The sequence below is a fragment of the Lasioglossum baleicum genome, unplaced genomic scaffold, assembly GCF_051020765.1.
Source record: "Lasioglossum baleicum unplaced genomic scaffold, iyLasBale1 scaffold0055, whole genome shotgun sequence".
In the NCBI taxonomy this organism is placed as follows: domain Eukaryota; kingdom Metazoa; phylum Arthropoda; class Insecta; order Hymenoptera; family Halictidae; genus Lasioglossum; species Lasioglossum baleicum.
Window position 1 is genome coordinate 113,728 of NW_027469115.1, and position 22,687 is coordinate 136,414.

Consider the following 22,687-nt stretch of genomic DNA (forward strand, 5'->3'; position numbering starts at 1 on the left):
AAAGTATAATTGGTAATTACTTGGACGAATCTAAATTTTCATTTTTGTGACTTGACCGGCAGCGGGCAAATCTGGGTTATAGGTCGTTTCAATTCACCGTCCACGGTACGCACGGTGACAACGCGGACCTTTTCGTCCGGGCCAGGATGTAACTGAGTAATGCGCGCGAGTTGCCACTTAGAAGGGGGAAGTAAAGAATTTTTTAAAAGAACAAGTTCATTTACGCTCAAGTTTGCGCGATCCTGCTGCCACTTTCGACGTTGATGCAACGTATGTAGATAGTCGGAGGACCACGAACGCCAGATTTGTTCGGTAATTTTTCTGACTTGTTGCCATCGGTCAAGTCTATTCGGATTTATCTCCAAAGCGGATTCCTCTGGAACCGCGATAAGTGGCCGCCCGATAATAAAATGACCGGGTGTCAGCGCCGATAGATCGGTAGGTTCGTCGGTAAGAGCGGAAATCGGACGAGAGTTCAAACATGCCTCGACCTGGCATAAGACGGTAGAAAACTCAGTTTGAGATAAAGTATGCGCTCCCACTGCTCGCTTTAAGTGGTACTTGGCGCTTTTTACTCCAGCCTCCCAGAGTCCACCAAAATGAGGAGCGGAAGGGGGGATGAATTTCCAGGTGATTCCGTCATTAGCCAGCAAGTTTTTGAGCGAAGGATCAGACAGGAGAACTTGAAAGGTTTGCTTCAATTCACGATCGGCACCACGGAAGTTCGTGCCGTTGTCAGAGTACAAGTTAGTAGGAAGCCCTCGGCGACTGACGAATCGTCTAAAGGCAGCTAAAAAGGCAGCGGTGGAGGAATCTTCGACAAGTTCGAGATGCACCGCTTTGGTAGCAAGGCATACGAACACTACGAAGTAATATTTTCTCGTCTTTTGACCTCTACCGACAATTGGAAGTATGTGAATTGGACCGGCATAGTCCAGCCCAGTATGGGAAAATGGAGCCGAGGGAGTGACTCTAAAGTTTGGAAGGTCTCCCATCAGCTGAGTAGCAGCTTGCGCCCTTTGCCGAATACAGGGAATGCATCGATGTATGTGGGCGCGTACTAAGGATCTAGCCGAAATTATCCAATATTGTTGCCGAAGAACTCGAAGAGTTAACTGCACGCCTCCATGGAGAGTGCGCTTGTGTACATGATCGATTAGAAGTTCCGAAATTCGGTGTTTCGGCAATATGATTGGATGTTTTTCCTCATAGCTTAGAGCGGCATGCTCGAGCCGCCCGCCAAGCCGAATTAATGAATCTTTCCCGAGGATGGGATGTAAAGAAATAAGCGAGCTGGATTTCGGAACCGGTGCATGATCCTTTAAAAATTTGCTTTCAGCATGAAAGTTTTTCTTTTGAACGTAAGACATCCAATACAGAGAAGCATTTCGTATCTCGGCAGCAGATAAAGACAGTGAATGGTACAGCGAGCAAGTAGACGACATACGTAGTTTTTTACAAGAATTCTGGGCGAATCGAAGTATATATGCAGTGACTCGACAGAGTCGCGTCCAGCTTGAGTATTGATATAGAAGATCCCATTCAGGGTGTGTCGACAGTAGTTGAACCTGTATTTTACGAGATTCAGATGAGGCGATTTCTCGTGAGTCTAGCTCTTCGCTATTCGAACGAGTGTGATCAGGCCAGAAAACGGATGGACGAGATAACCAATCCGGTCCAGACCACCACAGCTTATGAGTAGCGAATTCAGAGACGGAGATACCTCGCGAGGCGCAATCAGCTGGGTTTTCTTGAGAACGTACATGTTGCCACTTTACCTGCGGAAGCCGAGTTTGGATCTCGGATACGCGATTTGCGACGTATGTATTCCAAGTAGAAGGATGTTGTCTAAGCCAGGCTAAGACGACGGTGGAATCTGTCCATCCGTAAATGCGAGATGATGGAAGTTTTAAGGATGACGAAGTCCACTCAAGCAGTCGGGTTACTAGTACGGCAGCGTTTAATTCCAAGCGAGGAATGCTGATAGTTTTGAGAGGAGCTACTTTACTTTTAGCAGTCAGCAGAGTAACTTGTATATCCGAAAGGGAATGAAGAACTCTCAAATAAACTACCGCGGCGTATGCACAATGTGACGCATCGGCAAAGCCGTGTAATTCGATCGCGATACTGTTGCTGTGCAGTCCGGTCCAGCGAGGAATTTTGACCGAGCTCAATTGAGGCAAAATGTTGCAATACGCAGTCCATTTTTTACGAAATTCAAGGGGGGTATCTTCATCCCAATCTTTCTTTAAGAGCCAGAGCTCTTGAAGCATTATTTTTGCAACAATAATCACGGGAGATGCCCATCCTAATGGATCGAATATTTTTGAAACGATCGAAAGAATACTTCGTTTTGTACACTTTTCCGGCAGACAACAGTCTACCTGAAAGCGGAAAACGTCTTCGGAAGGGGTCCATACGATACCAAGGACCTTTAAGGATTCATCTTCACTGAGAAAATGATCGGACGCGGACTCACGCTCCTCAGAAGGAATGTTTTCAAGTAATTCGACCGCGTTAGTAGCCCATTTTCGAAGTTGAAAACCTCCACGATGCAGGAGTTCTACTAGCTGCCGACGAATCTCGAGGAGGGTATGAGTATTGTCCGCGCCGAAAATAGCGTCATCTACATAAATGGAATCTTGTAGAATAGGCACGGCAGCGGGAAAATTGTTTCCCTCGTCAAGAGCCAATTGATCAAGTACCTTAATGGCGAGGTATGGTGCACATGCGAGACCGTAGGTTACGGTAAGCAATCGAAATGAAGAAACCGGCAGCTGGCTGTTCGGTCGCCATAAAATTCTTTGATAGTCGGAATCGAGGGGATTGATTAGAATTTGTCTGAACATCTTGGCGATGTCAGCAGTGTATACGTAGCGAAATAGTCGCCAGCGCAGTATGATAGCAGCTAAATCGCGCTGTAGCTTTGGACCAACCATAAGGTAGTCGTTTAGAGATTTTCCGGACTTGGTTTTAGCGGAAGCATTAAATACGACTCTGAGTTTGGTCGTACTGCTAGAAGGTCGCACTACAGGATGATGAGGAATATATATCGCAGAAGAGTTTGAGGCATGCTCTTCCGCTATGCGTTCCATGTGACCCATGGAGAGATATTCTGATAAGAAGTTATGATACTCCGATTCGAGTATCGGTTGTTTGAGCAGTCGTTGCTCCAGTGTCGAGTAAAAGCGAGATGCGATTGAGTATGATCCGTCGAGATCGAATGGAGGTTGACTCTTGAACGGGAGTCGCACTATGTATCGCCCTTGAGAGGAGCGGGTGTGGGTGTCACGAAAAAAGCGATCGCACCGTTCGTCTTCTTCGGAGAGAGGGAGCTTGGAGGGAACTTCTTCAATTTCCCAGAAACGACGTAGCGAATTGTCTAAATCTTCAGAAGATAGACAATTAACAATGGAAGTAGATTCCTGACGAGAATCTTCGAGTTTGGCAGCTGACACAGAGTTTATGAGATTTACAGCAGAGGAGGATTCCTGACGAGAATCTTGATTTTTGATGGGACCGGAAAGGATCCATCCCAGCGAGGTAAGCTGGGCAGTAGGAGTACCGAGAGGACCTTGGCGGAGGTCGTTCAGCAAAAGAGAGCCGTATAAATCGGCACCGATTAAGACATGAATTGGATGGCAACTGGAAGGGTTTGGATCAGCTAGCTGGAGATTGCGTAAATGTGGCCAAGACTGCAAATCCACACGGGATTTAGAGCCGGCGTAAGCAGTGATACGCTGATAGACAAAGGCTGACAGTGGGAACGCTACTTTAGGATTGTGGCATGATTCTAATGTCACGGATACGCGAGATTTTGCCAACCCGTTATACTGATCACCGAAACATTGAATTTGGAGTCTCGTCCGATATCTTTTCGTTCGCATTAACTGGCATACCGATTCGGTTATAAAGCTACAGGAAGCTCCTTGATCATGTAACGCGCGAAGCCTGAAGGCACGTCCTTCAGCGGTACGGAGTACGACCCAAGCAGTAGCGAGCAACGTATTTGGAACGGAGAGGTCCGCGGGAAGGACTGTCTGCACTAATACTTGCGACGCAGTACAGGAATCATTAGAAGAGCTTTCTTTATCGACGTGGTCGTTAACTGAAGTCTCGTTAATAGCGTTAGTCGCTTTGCTTGGGGAACCGGCAGCGCGATGTAAGAGCGAATGGTGAGTTCGCTTGCACAGAAAACATCTACCTGGATTTTTACAGTCGGAAGTGACGTGACCTGACCGCAAGCAATTAAAGCAAATTCTATTTTGTTTAACAAATGAGATTCGTTGATCAATTGATTTGGATTTGAATCGGTCACATTTAAATAGAGGATGATTACCGGAACACTCGATACATTTGATAATCGAAACATTATTCACGCTCGAGCGGTTTCGCGGAACGTCAGACACAACTTTGTTTTTGCTAGAAACACCGTCGCTCGTGGCGATCGTATCGGTAAGACCGCGGATGCGAAGAGTCATGAACTCGTTAATTTCTTTGTACGTGGGATAGTTTTTTGAACGACCGCGTTCTAAGAGCCACTCATCGCGAGTGCGTTTCGCAAATCTTTGTGCGATCAAATAAACGAACAAATCGTCCCAAGAATCAACATCGCGTTTAAGATTTCTCAGCGCGGTTAAAGAAGATACAACGGTATCTCGCAAATGTTTGAGTTCCGACGCAGATTCGGTTTTCATAGACGGCAAGCTAACGAATTGGTGTATGTGCGCCTGTATGAGCGCGGATTCATCATTGTATTCGTCTACAAGTATTTGCCAGGCAGCTTCGTAGTTTTCGTCGGACATGCTGATATTGTTAATTAACAGCGCCGCGTCACCGGTTACATGGATTTTAAGATAATGTAGTTTTTGAGTGTTCGAAAGGGACTTGTTCTTGTCGACGCTCGATTCGAATAGACCACGGAAATTTCCCCATTGACTAAAATCACCAGAAAACTTAGGCAGGGAGAGACGCGGTAATTGTACGGATACAGAATTGGCAGCGACGGAAGAATCCGTATTAGGACTTATCTTTGAAGTTCCACCGGCGATGTCCAGCTGGGCGATGACCTCGTTGAGAGTATCAGAAGCGTCGAGGTAAGCGGTCTCGGCATCGAGAAAAACGTTGGCCTTGAAATAGGGTATAGTCTTCTGGTCCTCCGCTTTTGTGACCAGAAGCAGCCTCGAGTGAGTTTGGCGACACTCGATCCACAGTTTCTCCAGTTGATCCAGTCGACTTTTCACTTTGACCAGCGTGATTTGGGGTTTTGCCATCTTTTTATAGTTCACGATTACACGCTTAATTGCGGCAATCGCAGTATCTTGCTGAATTAGCAAGCTTTCACTGGTGTCGGTCATTTTTGTAACGAACGAGTTGTAGAGATGAGTCCAAAGCAGAAAAAACGAGCGAGGGTCAAGCCGTGCGCCTTTATCAGGGAAAGGCGATGGTTTCACTGAGTCTTTAGAATAACCGTTCAACACTTGCACAGTTCGATTGAATTCGACACAGTCACAGCGATTATCCTGCTCGAAGGACCAAAATTTATGTTAACGACAGTATTTATGGACTGGCTCGCAGGACTGTGGTTTGGAGAGTTTTTAATAACTGGTCGTGTGTACGGATACTCTTTGATTTTATTATATAAGAACCTGACGAGCTCTCTTACAGCAGTAACCTTTCAATACGGCGATTAGACTCTCACTGGTCTCTTGAGACCGGCACGCGAAACGGCAGCGATTCGACAAATATTCGTTACAGTTCAATTTTGCCAATCAGGAGTTGAGACGACACTTAGACAAAGACGCAGGGTCAGGTTACAAAAACTATCAACAGTCACGAATGACGGAATCTCTGGAACGCGTAGAAACAATACCGGCTCAAGCAACCGGCGAGCTATTAACGGCTATTAGAATGATATCTCGCTCGCGTATATATGGTTTTAAACAAAGGGTGTTCGGGATTCGAATCGAGAGGTTTACCGGTCGATTGAGACACGCCGGGTTTTTCTACCAATTTCAAGAACACACGCCGCGTGTTATTATTTTCGACACCGCGTTCTCAACGGCTCGCCGTCGTGACCCGTAAACTACCTCGATTCGAATCCCGAAACAATCGACTCTGCGATCGATCCGCCAATCGCGGACCACCGCGTTCGTCGACTTGGGCCTATTCGGGAACCCCCTCGGCGAAGCGGGGTCACTCTCTCTGGTTCATCGCGCACAGAAACACTCTGGTTCAAAAACTCTTTGTAACACCTGCTTTTCTGGAATTCACGCGTGTCAGAGCCGTGCGCGCTCCACTTCTTTCATATCAATAAATCAACGTTCGTCATTGATCTCCATCACATCGTCCACCGCGAGTCTTCTTTAATCCTTGTGTCGTGACCGTTACCTTTCCTCGCGCGTCCAAACCTGGGCGATCCCGGCACTCAGGCTTTCCGACCGTCGGTCGAAGTCGAAACAAAGGGTAAAAAAAGTAAAAGGGGTAAGAAATAAAAATTAAATATTGAATGCAGTTGAATACAGTCAATAAGCAAAGCGGTATTCCAAAAAGGTAGACTTTTCTTCACGAAATGCGCAGAAGAAAATTTGTTTTTAATCTTCCAAGCTACCCATATTAATACCACCCAATGCAACACTTTGCTTGCGAGAAACTCGGCCATCTGGCGGTGGCCGCGGTAGCTGGCGCCGCGTGGTCTCTCTCTGGAAGGTTTTAGAGCAAACCGCATTCGAAAAAGTCCATTCCATCAAAAGTTATAAGCAGAAATGTGCCGAAAAGATAATAAAATCGTGTCTGTCTGTATGTTTGTAACAGCATCACTTGAGAACGGCTCAACGTAGAAAGCTGGGGTTTGGACCGTTAAACGCGGCTTTGCCACGGGAAGGTTTAAGAGCAAAGAGCATTCGAAAAAGTTCATTCGATCAAAAGTTATAAGCAGAAATGTGCCGAAAAGAGAGCGAAAAAGTTGACTTTTTTCACTAATGACGTCATAACATTTGAACCAATAGACTTTTTTGAATGCGGTTTGTTCCTAAACCTTCCCGAAGAAACGCCGCGTTTAACGGTCCAAACCCCAGCTTTCTACGTTGAGCCGTTCTCAAGTGTTGCCGTTACAAACATACAGACAGACACGATTTTATTATATATAGAGATTTGATTTCAGGAAATTTTATAGAGATATACACTGATAACAGGGCAGCAATAGACTATACGAAGAATAGGATGGAAAGAATAAAATAAAACATATTGATATTGCTTATCATTTAGTTACAGAAAATGTGGACGCTGGCAATGTACAAATAAAATACATACCTGTTAGAAATTGCAAAAGGACTCGTTCGCTTCGAAGGTTCTGGGGTAAGTGCCGTGGGGTCTAACACAGTCCTCTCACCAAAAGGCACCCTTGCCTTCCCCACTCCGTGGCCAGATCCTCTTGGAACAAAGTCCCAATTCTTTAGGACAGCGTGGCCTTGGGTTGCATACCCTCGGCAAGTTTCACTCGTCACATCCTCATAAACATGACCTTCCCGAACGATAGCTGGATGGCCCAAAGTGCCCACCCGCCATCGTCCGAGGACGGTTCTGTTTATTCTCATCCGTCTCTATTCAGGGCATCACGTACGCTCAGGTCCTACCATAAATCCTTCCAATCTTAAGGGTCGCCTCGACATCAGCCCTTGACTTTGCTTAAAACACGTTGACGCTAACATACCGACAAACGAAAATCCAGCGGATATAATGACAAAAGGGTTGAAACCAGCAATACAACGAGGAAACTTGAAGTTAATCAATATAGTATAAAGTGGATGGAAAGGAAGGTGGCGCATTGTATAGCACGTGTGTTATCATCGCTCTGTGATTTTGGTGAAATTTAACGGTAATTACATTTGACTAGAGATAGTGAAAGTTGCTCAGTGTGTCGCGGACAAGTGTAGCAAAGAAGTGAAGAAGGGAATTTCAAGAAATCGTGGTATTTCGGAAGTTATCTCCGCAGGAACTGCAGACACGTGCGTGGCGGCGTGTTGCACTGTCAACCCGCCTTCATCGGCTTATAGCCTAAATGAGGCGCTTTTCTGCGACCTGAAAATACTAGAACAGGTTAATAAAAAGGGAGAGAAGGGAGTGGAACTAAGAATAGGAATATATTAAGAAAATATATTGAGGTAATCTAGAGTGAGAGAAAGGACACAGAGAAAGGACAGAGAGAGAGAGAGAGAGAGAGAGAGAGAGAGAGAAGACGCCGGGACAGTAGAAGAGTGGGGAACACCGGCAAACTCACCAGGAGGAACAAGAAGGGGAAGACCGCCGAAGGCACTCGGTTGGAGTAGAGAGAGATCGGCTTCATATGGAACGCTCGAGTTATGGAAGAGAAAGAGACAGGGGGACGAAGAAGAGGAAGGAGGTAAAGGAGAGACAGATGAAGAGGTTAGAGCATTTAAAAAGAGTTTGGCAACGCAGAGATCACCGAAGAAAAGGAAAACCTCAAATGAAAAGGAAAAATGAAGTTAAAGCGAAACAAGGATATGGACGGGAGAACAAGCAGGGATGGTAACGGTGATGAAAATGTGTTCAGAGATGTCGGTAGGAATGAGAGGACTCATGGAGGAAATGAGAAGAATGAGAAGAGAGATAGAAGATGGAAGAAAAGAGGCCAGAGAAGAAGCAAGAAAAACAAGGAAAGAAATAGAAGAAATAAGGAAAAAGGAAAAGGAAGAAAGAAGGAGACTGGAGGGGAAGATAGAGAGATTGGAAGCAGAGAGAAAGGAATGGGAAAAGAAAGAGGAGGAGAAAAAGGAGAACTGGCTGAGAGAGATAGAAGAGAGGATGAAAGAACGAATGAAAGAAGACAGAGAGAAAGAAGAAACAGGACAGAGAGAGTAGGAAAGGAGATTAAAAGAATTAGAGACAGAGTGGGAAAGGAAAGAGAAACAAGAGAGAAAGAACAACGTCATTATAAGAGGGGAGGAGATAGAAAACGAGGTAGAGACCGAACAGATGGCAAGGACCATATTAGAGGAGATGACAGAAAAAAGGGTGGAGTTAAACGAAGTCGCGGAGATTGGAAGAGGGAAGAGAGCGATCCTAGTAAAGTTGGGATCGTGGGAGGAAAAAAGAAGAGTGATGAATATGAAAAGGAAATTAAGAGGAAGGAAAGTATATATAGATGACGATCTGACAAGGAAGGAAAGAGAAGTACAGGAAGCGAAAAGAGATAGGGCAAGGGAAGAAAGAGAAAAGGGAAATAAAACCAAAGTGGGATACAAGAAGATATGGATAGAAGAAAAAGTATGGATTTGGAACGATCTCAGAGAACAGCTAATAGAAAAGGAGAAGACAAAGAGCGGAGAAAAGGGAAGCAGAGGAAGAGGGGGCAGAGGCAGAGGAGAAAGAGGGGGAAGGTAGGGAGGAAAAGACGAGAAAGGAGTGAAGGTGTTATCATGGAATGTTGCAGGGATAAGGGACAAGGACGAAGACTTCTGGAATTATACCGGGTGGTTCACGAGAAACAGGCCACCTAAATAGCTCCGTTAGGATTAGAGATAGAAGAAAATGTTATAGAGAAAAGTTGTACTGTTAAAGGGGGCAAATATGGTGATATAAAAAAATGTTCCGATTATAGTCGTTTTCAAGGTCTTCTGAAGGTCATCGATGATTTTTAAATAGCACCATATATTTTTAACTTCACAGTGTTGTAGCTGATGTCAAGACGAGTTCAATGATGTGGTACACTATGACCTTCAAGTGACCTTGGACTCATTAATAGATATAGTTTGACTACTCTGTTTGATTAACGATTTCTTCAGCCATTAGGTCTCATAACACGTATACCGTTAACGAAGGTGATCTCTACGCGTACACAAACAAGATTATCAACAAACTACAGGTGTCTATGCCGAGTCAGTTATGGTCACCGAATTATTGCGAGTGTATCAGTTTATCGATAACCGTTTAACGATGCGTTACTCAAACCAGCATAAGATCGATCTTATTTCCATTTATTACGAAAGTTGTCAATGTCTTCGAGAAGCTGTTCGTCTTTACAAAGACCGATTTCCTGATCGCAGGTGTCCATCTCGTTCTACCTATTCAAAGCTAGTTAAAAAGTTCCGTGATACAGGCAGTGTAGAAAATAGAAGACCTGTGAAAGCGAGAAGTGTAACAAATGAAGCCAATGCAGTCAATATTCTTGGTGCAGTACATGTAAATCCTTGCATCCGCACTAGACAACTCAGTAGAGAAAGTGGCGTTAGCCGAACAAGTATCGTGCGAATATTTCGATTACACAAATTCCACCCATATCACATATCCCTCCACCAAGAACTTCATAGAAGAGATTTTGAAAATCGCGTAAATTTTTGTGAGTGGGGTTTGAGGCAAATTAGAAATGATAGCCGATTTTTTAGTAACGTATTATTTACTGATGAAGCAACCTTCACAAACCATGGTCAAGTTAATTTAAGAAATATGCATTACTGGAGTAATGAAAATCCACGATGGTTACGACAAGTGGATAAACAACGACCCTGGACTGTCAACGTTTGGTGCGGAATTTTGAATAATAAAATAATTGGACCCTTTTTTATTCCAGGCACATTAAACGCAACAAGATACCATACGTTTTTAGAAGAAACATTGCCCATATTTTTAGAAGATATTCCTTTAGAAATTCGTCGAGTAATGTGGTACCAACACGATGGCTGTCCCGCTCATTCTTCACGTACCGTAAGAGAATTCCTGAACAATAAATTTCCAAATCGCTGGATAGGTCGTAATGGACACATACTATGGCCACCTCGTTCACCCGATCTAACTCCTCTCGACTTTTTTTTGTGGGGAACACTCAAAGATGATGTATATCGTGATCAACCCACTACACCAGAGAACATGCAAGAAAGAATAATTAGATCTTGTAGTTCAATTCCAACAGAAACAATTGAAAGTACAATTGATTGTCTTGTAAAACGTTTAAATGCTTGTATTACTGCTCAAGGTCATAATTTCGAACATTTAATTTAGTTCAAATACAATGATTGCACATTTTGAAGTTATCATTGCTTTATCATAAATTTTCGAGTTCAAGGTCACTTGAAGGTCATAGTGTACCACATCATTGAACTCGTCTTGACATCAGCTACAACACTGTGAAGTTAAAAATATATGGTGCTATTTAAAAATCATCGATGACCTTCAGAAGACCTTGAAAACGACTATAATCGGAACATTTTTTTATATCACCATATTTGCCCCCTTTAACAGTACAACTTTTCTCTATAACATTTTCTTCTATCTCTAATCCTGACGGAGCTATTTAGGTGGTCTGTTTCTCGTGAACCACCCGGTATAAGAGGATACGAGATAATAGGAATGACGGAGACGTGGATAGAGGAAAGAGAATGGGAAGGGTGGAGGAGGAAGATGCCAAAAGGCTGGAAGTGGAAATGTCAAGGAGCAGAGCGTGTAGAGAAGAAAGGGAGAGCTAGAGGTGGAATCATAACAGGAGTAAGAGAAGAAATAGCGGTGGAAAAGGAAAGTGAAACAGAGGAAGAGGGGATACAAGAGAGAAGAGCGAAGATGGGGGACACAACATGGAGGATAATAACGGTATACAACAGGGGAGGAAGTACGGAAAAACTGAGAAAACTAGAGAAGGTGGTAGGAGAGGAAGGAGAAGAGGGAAAAATGATAATAATAGGAGATTTTAATGCAAGAATAGGGGAAAAGGGAGATAGAGAAGAAGAGGAAACAACCAAGAGGGTGAAGAGAAAAACAAAAGATCGCACAATGAACAGTGAGGGATTAGAGTTAATGAAGATGGTAACGGAAAGGGGGTGGACAATATTGAATGGGAATACGAAGGGAGACGAAGAAGGGGAAACAACGTTCAGCAGGAAAGAGATAGAAACGACGATAGACTATGGAACAGTAAATGAAACGTCATGGGAAGAGATAGAAGAATTTAAAATGGAAAGAAGGATAGAGTCGGACCACCAACCGATAATAGTCACGATCGGAGGAGAAGGAGCAAAATGGAAAAAAGAAGAGGAAGAAGAGGAGAGAGAAGTGCAGGTATGGGGACAGGAAGAGATGGAAGAATTCAAAAGAAAAATAGAAGAGATGAAATGGGAGAAACAAGGAGTTGAAGAGGAATCGAAAGAGCTGGCAGAAACAATAAAAAAAGAAACCAAGAAGAAGAAATGGAAAAAGAAATGGATAACCGCGAAAACGGAATGGTGGGACGGAGAATGCAGAGAACGGAAAAAGAAATTGCAGAAGTCATGGAAAGAGATCGGAAAGGGGAAAGGGAGAGGAGAAGTGGAAGCGGGAAAAGTCAAAGAAGAGAGGAGACAATACAAAGAATTATGCGAAAGAAAGAAAAGAGAGTGGAGAGAAAGAAGAAAAAAGGATAGAAGAAATCAGAGACGAGGGGGAAGCTTGGAAATACATAAACAGAGAAAGGAAGAAAAAAGTGAGGGTGAGCGACAAAATAAATATGGTACAATGGAGGAAACACTTCATGAATGTATGTATTAGGGGGGGAAGAGAGAAAGAAGGTATTGGCAGAGGAGAAAGAAAGCGGAAGGGTGAAAGGAAACGCTACAGAGGAAGAGGAGGAATCACAAATAAAAGCGGAAGTGATGGAGAAAATAAAGAGATTGAAGAAAGGAAAAGCGGAGGGAAGAGACCAGATAAAGAACGAGGCATGGATAGCAGGAGGAGAAAGTATAGGAGAAAAACTAGGAGAAGTTATTTGGAAGATATGGAAAGGAGAGGGATACGTAGACGAATGGAGAGACGGAGTAGTAGTTCCCATACACAAAAAAGGGGATAAAGTCATCGCGGAGAACTACAGAGGAGTGACCCTGACGGCGACAGCGTACAAAAGCTACGCAATGATACTAAATGATAGGATAATAAAAAGCCTAGAAGAAAAAAAAGGATTGGACGAGACACAATCGGGTTTCAGGAAAAAGAGAGGGGGAATGGATAATGTGTACATAATTAAACATGTGGTAGGGAAAAGGTTGAAAGAAAAGAAGGGAAAAGTATGCATGGCATTTGTCGACCTAAGAGCTGCATTCGATAGAATGGATAGAGGTGTACTATGGAAGGCAATGGAAAAAAGGGGAATAGAAGAAAAGTTAATAGACAAACTAAAAGAAATATATAGGGAGACGAGATGCAGAGTGAGGGTGGGGGTAGAAATGTCGGAACCATTCTGGGTGGAGAAGGGAGTGAGACAGGGGTGCCCGATGAGCCCGACATTGTTCAATATATATGTGGCAGACCTGGAGGGTACGCTGAGGATGGGTCAAGACGGACGAGTGGTAATTGGAAAAGAGAAAATTTGGTCTCTAGGATATGCAGATGACATGGTGCTTATGGCGGAAGATGAGAGGGGCCTGAAAGAGATGATAAAGAGGACAAGCAGATACTTTGAGAGGAAAAAACTAGAGGTGAATAGCGAAAAGACGAAGGTATTAATATGCAGTAACGGAAAAGGAAAAAGGAAGAGAGAAATCTGGAAGTGGGGAGATAAAGAGGTGGAAGAAGTAAAAGAAATTAAATACTTAGGCTACACACTGAATAAGACAAATAGTGAAACGGCGCACATAAAAGAAAGAGTAGGAAAGGCTAGGAAAGTAATGGGAGGATTATGATGTGACGTGACGTGGAGAATGAAGCTTTTTGACGTGGTAGTGAGGAGAATATTACTATATGGAGCAGAGATCTGGGGATGGGAAGAAAGAGAGGAGATGGAAAGACTACAAGAGAGATACATTAGATGGATACTGGGTGTAGAAAGAACAACACCAGGCTACATAGTAAGGGACGAAATGAAGAAATACAAGATAAGAATAGAAGCAGGCAAGAGAGCGGTCAGATATGAGGAGAAAATTAGTAAGGACGGAAACAGAAAGTTATTAAAGGAATGCTGGAGAGAAAGAAGGAAGGATGAAGAAGAAGAAAAGCTAGAAGGATGGGGAGAAGAGAGAAAAAGATACTATTGGCGATGTGGAATGGGGGTAAAGGAGGTAGTAAGACTAAGAGAAGAGGAAGGAACAATAGAGGGGAAAGTAGTAAGCAGAGACAGGGAGGTACAGGACCAAGAAAGGATAGAAAAAGTATGGAAATCAAGAAGTGTGCCCAGGTACAAAGAGATAAGAACGGTGGGGAGACCGAGATACCTGATAGGAAAAAGAGGAAGAAAAGGGGATAAGGTGAAGACGATAGCAAGACTGAGGTGTGGCAACGAGGAAAGAGGAAATAAATTCTGGGAAAAAGAAGAGAAGAAAGTATGCAGGTGTTACGGATAGAGAATAAATCTCTTCCAGATCGCCTCTGGCGGGAAGCGTCCTAGATAACCTTTCGAACCCTTTGATTTAGGACCGAGCCCTGGCTCCGATTTCGTTAGAAGTGACAAAAATGAGAGTCTGGCCCTAAGCCCTAATCTCTAAGCGCGATTAGATAATGAACAAAGTATTCCATTCATTGTAGGGGTATATAAACCCTTAGATTCTCACTCTCGGGGGTTAGTACTGCAGTAGACACGTATCGCGTCACGTCGTGCTGCATTTCGGACAGTTAACTTCTAACAAGATCGGGCTAAGGTACCTTTCGGATCAAAGTCTAACATTATAGATTCCGTTTGTTCGGTTTATAGTCTATTGGTCAGTGTTGAAGTTGTTTCCGAGTCCCCCGCATTGCCAGTGCGTGAAAACCGAGCACCGTAGTTTAGGTAAATTCTTTCTTTCACATTTCATATCTTTTCCTCTCATTTCCAATCGCGACACATACACACTTGTACTACAGAATTTTATAAGTAGAATATATTTGTGTTATTGGTAATTAGAGCAAGTTCATTGAACCTATAATTATCGTCCAAAATCCTTATATAGTAATTGAACGTTCCCACACGATACAACCTTACCGCTCGGGTTGTATCATTTAGATTATATAAGTTACGAGGTCTACTAACTATCCTAGCGACTCCCTGATTTCGCATCAGGTTCGTTCGCGCCTTACCAATTATCAAATAGAGATTTTTCCTACCTAGTGGTTCCCCAATTTCGCATTGGGTTCGTCCACGAAAACTATACCATCCTAGCGGCTCCCTGATTTCGCATCAGGTTCGTCCGCATCCTAACAGCTCCCTGATTTCGCATCAGGTTCGTCTGTGCTTTCATCCAACCTCCCAGCGGCTCCCCAATCTCGCATTGGGTTCGTCCGCGCTATTCTACAACCTCCTAGCAGCTCCCCGGTTTAGCATCGGGTTCGTCTGCGCGTCATTTCCTAGTGACTCCCCAATTTCGCATTGGGTTCGTTCACGAAGTTTCACCTTCCCAGCAGCTCCCTGATTTCGCATCAGGTTCGTCTGCGTCTGATTCCATTCCTAGAGGCTCCCTGATTTCGCGTCAGGTTCGTCCTCACTGTCTACATTCCTAGCGGCTCCCCAATTTCGCATTAGGTTCGTCCGTGTACCTTAACTAACAAATTGATACCATATTCCTGGGTTTATAACCCTTCGCCGGCCACTCGTGCTTCTCGCGGCCCTGGCTCGTAACAGAACTGGTGACAGCGGTGGGATTAGTTCAATTATTTTAGGATTGCTTTAATTGTGGGTTCACTACGTTAAGTTACTCGTAGCTGAGTATTGACAATATACTAGTTTTCCTAGTTACGTCTCGATATTATTAGTGATATACTAGTTTTCGCTAGTCACGCTTTTATATCAATAATATACTAGTTTTCCTAGTTACAAGATTTCTATATACTAGTTTTCACTAGTTACCTACTTTTAATTATATACTAGTTTTCTCTAGTTACATTCTTTTAAAATGCCGAATTCAACTGCAAATACTTCTTCCATTGACATAATGAACTTGACGGTTTCGCTTGCGCATTCTATGTCGCTTTTGACGCAAAAGACATGCTTACAGAATATTACTTCGACAATTCCGACCTTCGACGGGGAAGACCCTTCTTTAACGCGTTTCGCGCAAATTATAGAGGACGGGTTAACTTTGATTCCGGATGGTACGGAGGCCGAGTATCTGGCAATTGTTCTTACTAAACTCGTCGGGCCAGCACGTAGATGTACGTTAGGGCACAAGTTTACTACCACAAAAGCATTGGTTCAGCATTTAAAGAAACGGTTCGCTCCCGGTAAGAGCCTGTCGAATTATCAGGTAGAAATCGCGAGGTTACGCATCCGCGAAGGAGAAAACCTACGACAATACATCGATAGGACAAGCCACTTGGTCCACTGTACGCGCGGAGCCATAAGGGAAAAATACGGGGAAGAACATGCCGAAGAATTTATTGAATTGATGGAGAAAGACGTCATTGAAAACTTTATCGACGGATTACCCGATCGGATTTCCCTGAAGGTGTCGGCATCTCAGGGGGACATAAAAAATTTGGAAGATGCTTACGACGCCGTGCTACAGATAGACAAAAGACTGAGTAACCGACGACAGTCGCCGCGAAACGAATCACCATCGAGGTGGTCTCGCCAAGAGTCATACGATCAGGGTTCTCGTTACCACGAGCGTGAAGTGTCATATCCTCTATCTCCGAACAGATACGATAGACATAGGGACCGACGCTCGAGACCATCTGGTTTCGATGCGGATAGGGAAGGACGAGCGTCCGCTTGGACCTTACGTCATAGGAGCCCTTCTCACTCCCCTTCCTATCGTTCAGATTCGTCAATTGTAAGGGACGGAGAAAAGAAATATACAATTTTAAAGAATAACGATAAGGATCGCATGTCAAAGTCGTATTGTTGGCATTGCGGTACATCCGGACATGATGGAAAATTTTGTAAAAATCGACCACGTAGTCCGCGTTTTCGACGAGATTCACGAGATTCGTCAGTAGAATCGAGCAAGTCTTTAAACTTCGATCACGCTCACCGTACAGGCGACACGATGAGCGAAAACAAAGAAGTTCGCCCTCGAACTGTCCGCTTCGAGGAAAAACCCTCATCAAGGAAGCTCCAGCACCACGAATCAAAGTCAAAATCCCAGAACTGGAATCAGGCACGGGGGAATTTCTAATTGACGGTGGAGCATCCGTAAATTTAGTAGTCCTTGACGTTTTGGGAAAAGGGGCAGAAATTGTTTCACGCGAGGAAATCGAAATAACAGGCCTTACGGCAAATCCAATTCGTACGCTAGGAACTACTATACTTCACATACATGAAGCTCCTGCTTTTTTCTATGTAGTGAAGCACCTTGCAATAGAAGCAGACGGTCTTATAGGAAGTCCATTTTTGAAACAAGAGGAAGCAGAAATTTCTTATTATCATGGGACAATGGTATTAAGAGACAAGCCCACTAGGCCTATTCGTTTTTCAAATTACCAGTTAGAATCAGAGATGCCGACTAAACATCGCATCGATGCCCGATCATCTCAACAGATCGCCATAAGAATAGCTAATCCGAAGGTTAAGGAAGGTTATTTGCCGCGTGTAAAGACGCATGAGAAACTCTATATAGGAGAGGCTGCCGTCTTGAACGATAAAGGAAAGTGTCATGTTATGGCAACAAATACTAGCGAAGAAATCCTAGATGTAGAAATAGAACCACAATTCATAGAACCGTACGACATTTTAGACTCTTCAGAGGAAGATTGTTACTTAGACATACAACGTCATTGCAATTTCAAGACTAGAGAAGATAGAATACAGGGAATATCCGAATCACTACAGTTAAGTCATTTGAACGAGGAAGAACGGGGCAGTGTTACCGCACTGATAGAGGAATTTCCCGATATATTTTATCTCCTCGGAGATAAATTAGGAAAGGCCTCCAATTTCAAGCATTCTTTACATACTACTGATGAGATTCCGGTTAACACGAGACAGTATCGCTATCCTCCTGTTCACCAAGAGGAAATCAAAAAGCAAATTAATGGTTTATTGTCCGAAGGTATTATTACTCCATCGAATTCTCCGTACAATTCGCCTTTGTGGATTGTACCCAAAAAACCAGATGCGCAGGGTAACAAACGTTGGCGTATGGTAATAGATTTTCGCGCGCTCAACGAGAAAACTATTTCCGATAAGTATCCATTACCTCAAATTACCGAGATATTAGATCGTCTTGGTGGGGCCAAATATTTCTCCATTTTCGATCTCGCCAGCGGATTTCATCAAATAGAGATGGATCCGAAAGACAGACAGAAGACAGCTTTTACGACTCCTAACGGACATTACGAATTTTCGCGAATGCCGTTTGGTTTGAAAAATGCTCCACCTACTTTTCAACGTCTCATGGATCAGGTATTAACTGGGCTCCAGGGGACGGACGTTTTTATTTACCTAGACGATGTTGTAGTTCACGCCTCGTCACTACACGAACACAATATTAAAGTCAGGAAATTGTTGAACCGTTTGCGAGAACATGGTCTAACTCTTCAGACTAATAAATGCGAATTTTTACGGAAGGAAGTTGCGTATCTAGGGCATATTATTTCAAGACAGGGAGTAAAACCCGATCCTCGGAAGTTAAAAGCAGTCAAAGAATTTCCAATGCCGAAATCACAGAAGAATATTCAGCAATTTTTGGGTCTAGTAGGATATTATCGCAGGTTCGTACCAGATTTCACTACAAAAGCAAAGTCTCTAATTGACCTTTTGGGAAAAGGCAAGAAGTTCAAATGGGCTGAAGAGCAAGAGAATAGCTTCAAACAGTTACGTGACGAACTCTGTCGAGAACCTATTTTGCAATTCCCAGACTTCAACAAACCATTCATTATTACTACAGATGCCTCCGAATATGCTATCGGAGCAGTACTTAGTCAAGGGGAAATAGGAAGCGATTTACCGATTGCTTACGCTTCGCGCAGCCTCAATAAGGCTGAGAGAAATTATTCAGCCACGGAAAAAGAATGTTTAGCAATGGTATACGCCGTCATATATTTCAGACCGTATGTGTACGGAACAAAATTTACACTGGTTACTGATCATCGTCCGTTAGTTTGGTTACATTCTGTAAAAGATCCGACATCGAGACTCATGAAGTGGAAGCTTCGACTCTTAGAGTATGATTATCAGGTTGTTCATAAGTCTGGAAAGATAAATAAAAATGCAGATGCATTATCACGCAATCCTGTTTCCATGTGTTTGCCACTCATACCGAGGGAATTCAAGGACCCCGAGTTTAAGATTCCCGTACCTAAATCAGTCGTTGACACTAATACAATAGGTCAACGTATCAAACAGTTACGCAGGGACCGAGAAAAACGACCCAAGTATCAGGATACAAGCAGTTCAGACGAAATAGGAGAGCCCACCCTGGGTAAGGTACAGCATTCGCCGATAATAAATAGAAACAGATCTCTTCCTAGTCTGTCGCGAGAGGTGACCATGCCTGACGAAAACCAGGACACCCCTCACCATTTTCTACCCGCAGCGAATTCCACAGACATTTTTTCTACGGAAAAGGATACGAGTCTGTCGGGCGATCTAATTTCATTTGACACACCGTTAGAAAACACTGTTATAGAAAATACGAATAATTTACAAGGGGACTCCCCCAATGTACCGCAAATACTATTTCCTGAAACAGGTGGGCTTTTGCAGCCTACTGTAATTGGCTTTCCAAACAATACGGTACGAGAGGCAAGTGTGCGTCAACCTTCTGACCACACAGCAGAGCCTTACCCATTCTTCGATAGCTCTACCGACGGTTCCTCTACCGAAACCGACCTGGAGGCGCCGCCGGAGCCGAAAAAAGGGATTAGAATTTCCTCAGACACCCTCACCGCAGGGGAGGACCACTATGTTCATTTTGTATCAGTTGACTGTAACTTAATAACTCCCGTAGGAAAACTGTTGCTAGACACAGGATCAATAAATAAGCAAGAACTTTTAGCTGCACGAGCAAAGAAGGGACAGGTTGTAGTTTCAAACAATGGGTTATTCAAAACCTTCAGCATAATAATTTCTGACAACTTTTACGATAAGCCGAAAAGAATAGACATAGTTAATGGTTTGAACACTCTTCGATCTACTCTAGAAGAAAATAGAAGCAAATCTTTTCGAATATCCGCTACCGGAGATCATCACGGATTATCGGCCAATGAACTTTTTAGAACATTGAAGGAGGCCTTCGTAGATTCGATTTACGGAATTACAATCTGTAACTGCGTTATTACTACGCCTTCTCTAGAAAATAGACAAGAGATCATTCAAGAAGCACACGATAGTTTGATAGGAGGACACAAAGGAGTGACAAAGACTTACAATCGTGTCCGGTCGAGATTTCATTGGCCACACATGCGCAATGAAATCCAAGACTACATTCGAAAATGTAAAAGTTGTCAGGAACAGAAATTGGTCAGAACGAAAACTCGTCAACCGATGTTGATCACTGACACACCGTTGGACGCATTCGACAAAATTTCTTTAGATACCGTTGGGCCATTACCTATCACACCAGGAGGGAACCGTCACATTCTCACCATGCAGGATAATTTAACCAAGTATTGTATAGCAGTAGCGATACCTAATATACGGGCCGCTACCATCGCAGATGCATTTGCACGTCATTTTATTGCAATTTATGGAACGCCACGAGCAATACTCACGGATAAGGGAACCAGCTTTATTGGTACTCTTATGACCAATCTAGCAGAAATATTCAAAATTAAACAAATTACTACGTCCGGGTATCGACCGCAAACTAATGGGTCATTAGAGCGTAGCCATATTGTTCTCACAGAGTACCTCAAACATTATATGGAGAATTACGAAGATTGGGATTTGTTAATTCCTTTTGCAATGTACTCTTACAATACATCAGTTCATGAAGCAACTAACTTTACACCATATGAATTGGTTTTTGGAAAACAGGCACGAGAGCCAACCTCATTTCCGACGGGCACAAACTTGAGAACATACGGAGATTATTTGTCAGAGCTAATAACGAATGTAGTTCGAATCCGCAATTTAGCAGCAGATAATCTGAATAAAGCAAAGATGCGTTCTAAGGGTTATTACGATTCTCGAGCTAGATCTGCTACATTCAACGTAGGCGAATTTGTTTACGTTCTTTTAGAACCTCGTACTAGTAAATTTGACCCCCACTATGTCGGGCCGTACAAAATAATAGACGTGACAGATTCGAATAATGTAGTATTACAGACTCATAATAAAATAATCACTAAGCATCAGGATAAACTAAAGCATGCTTATTTTACATCAACAGCCGAAGATGAACATGATCCTCTTTTGTCTACTCCTGATGCCGCTGACAACGAGCCAACTTCAAAAGGAGAGTAGTTCGACAATAGAGCAGGTACAAGGAGAAGTCGGGTTATTTTTCGAGAAGCTGCCGGACCTGAGAACTTATCAAACTCAATGGCGCCTGGTAACCTCGCTCGATGTTGAGAAATATTTGCAACACGCACCCCCGGTCCAACAGCTCATCTCCATGCTTAACCAACTTTGCAAAAGGCATGAGGCAACAAAATGCCTCAACGAAGGTCTCGGACCTCGGTTGGTTAAGAAGGAGGAAAATACGCGCTACTATCGGAACTTGATAAAATCAGCCATAGGTGATCACCCATATTTGAAGGTAAAATCACCTCGACGAAGTGCGCCGTTTGGATTTATGGGTACAATCAGCAATATTTTATTCGGGACTCTGACTCAAGAGGATGCAGACTTCTACAATCAAGAGTTGAACAAAATATACAAGAACCAACAGGAGATCACGGAGGTAATAGCAAGACAAACGCATATCATCAAGGGTGAGTTCTCGACGGTACATACGAGATTGCTGAATTTAACAAAGGGAATGTCTGAACTCATGAAGGCAGTATCGGAACATTCCCAACAATTACAAGAAACTCAGTCAGAATTGGACAGGTTGCGTTTTGAGAACGTTATAAGGGAAGCATTATTCGAAATTGAAAAAGGTTTAGATGACTATAGTACAAATTTACTGTTATTAATAGATGCAATACTTCTGGCGAAGCAGGGTATCCTCCATCCAGCGATTTTCTCACCTCAACAACTATTGAATTCCGCTTTGAAAATTAGGCAGACTTCCTCTCATGAATTCCCTTTCTCACCTGAAGAGCTCTTAACAGAACAGCTCGAAAGAATTACTAAGCTGAATATAATTTTCACAAAGGGCAGGATAGTTTTTGAGCTTACCGTACCATTGTTAGATCATCAGATATTCAATCTCTATAAGGTTTATCCTTGTCCGTCTGTTCAATCACTGGGGTCGAAAACGGTGACATCATACATTCAGCCGCGGTTTACGTACATTGCAATATCTTCGGATGAACAGCAATATTTTTTGCCTACTGAGGATTATTTAAGAACCTGCCATCATCACCATAAGCAGTTATTAGGGCCAGTGACACTACCCGTTTACCAGACGAGTCAACATGCCACCTGCGAAACTACACTGTTGCTGAACCCCAGCACAATAGACTGGAGTACCTGCAATATAAAGGTGACCGGCCATGCGGAACCCTACTGGCGAGCGCTAAATGCACCCGCTGCGTGGCTATTTTTCATGCCGGAGGAAAGGAAAGCGCAAATTTATTGCAAAGGGAAAAAGGCGTTAGTAAAGACTTTTCATAAAACAGGAATTCTCAAATTAGAAGCAGGATGCCAGACCACGATCAACTCCGTACAGTTGAAGGCGCTGGATATAATAGAGAC

General features: G+C 43.4%; 2 protein-coding genes across 3 annotated transcripts in view; both read right to left on the reverse strand.

The window, feature by feature from the left end:
- Nucleotides 1–22,687, reverse strand: part of LOC143219559 (uncharacterized) — a 280,642-nt gene that overhangs the window by 45,523 nt on the left and 212,432 nt on the right. The window lies entirely within an intron of this gene.
- LOC143219553 (uncharacterized) lies at nucleotides 24–20,756 on the reverse strand. Its single transcript, XM_076445484.1, has 2 exons — nucleotides 7,312–20,756; nucleotides 24–6,701 (listed from the first exon to the last, which is right to left on the reverse strand). The coding sequence occupies exon 2, from the start codon at nucleotides 5,355–5,357 to the stop codon at nucleotides 39–41; it is 5,319 nt and encodes a 1,772-aa protein (XP_076301599.1). The 5' UTR covers nucleotides 5,358–6,701; nucleotides 7,312–20,756; the 3' UTR covers nucleotides 24–38.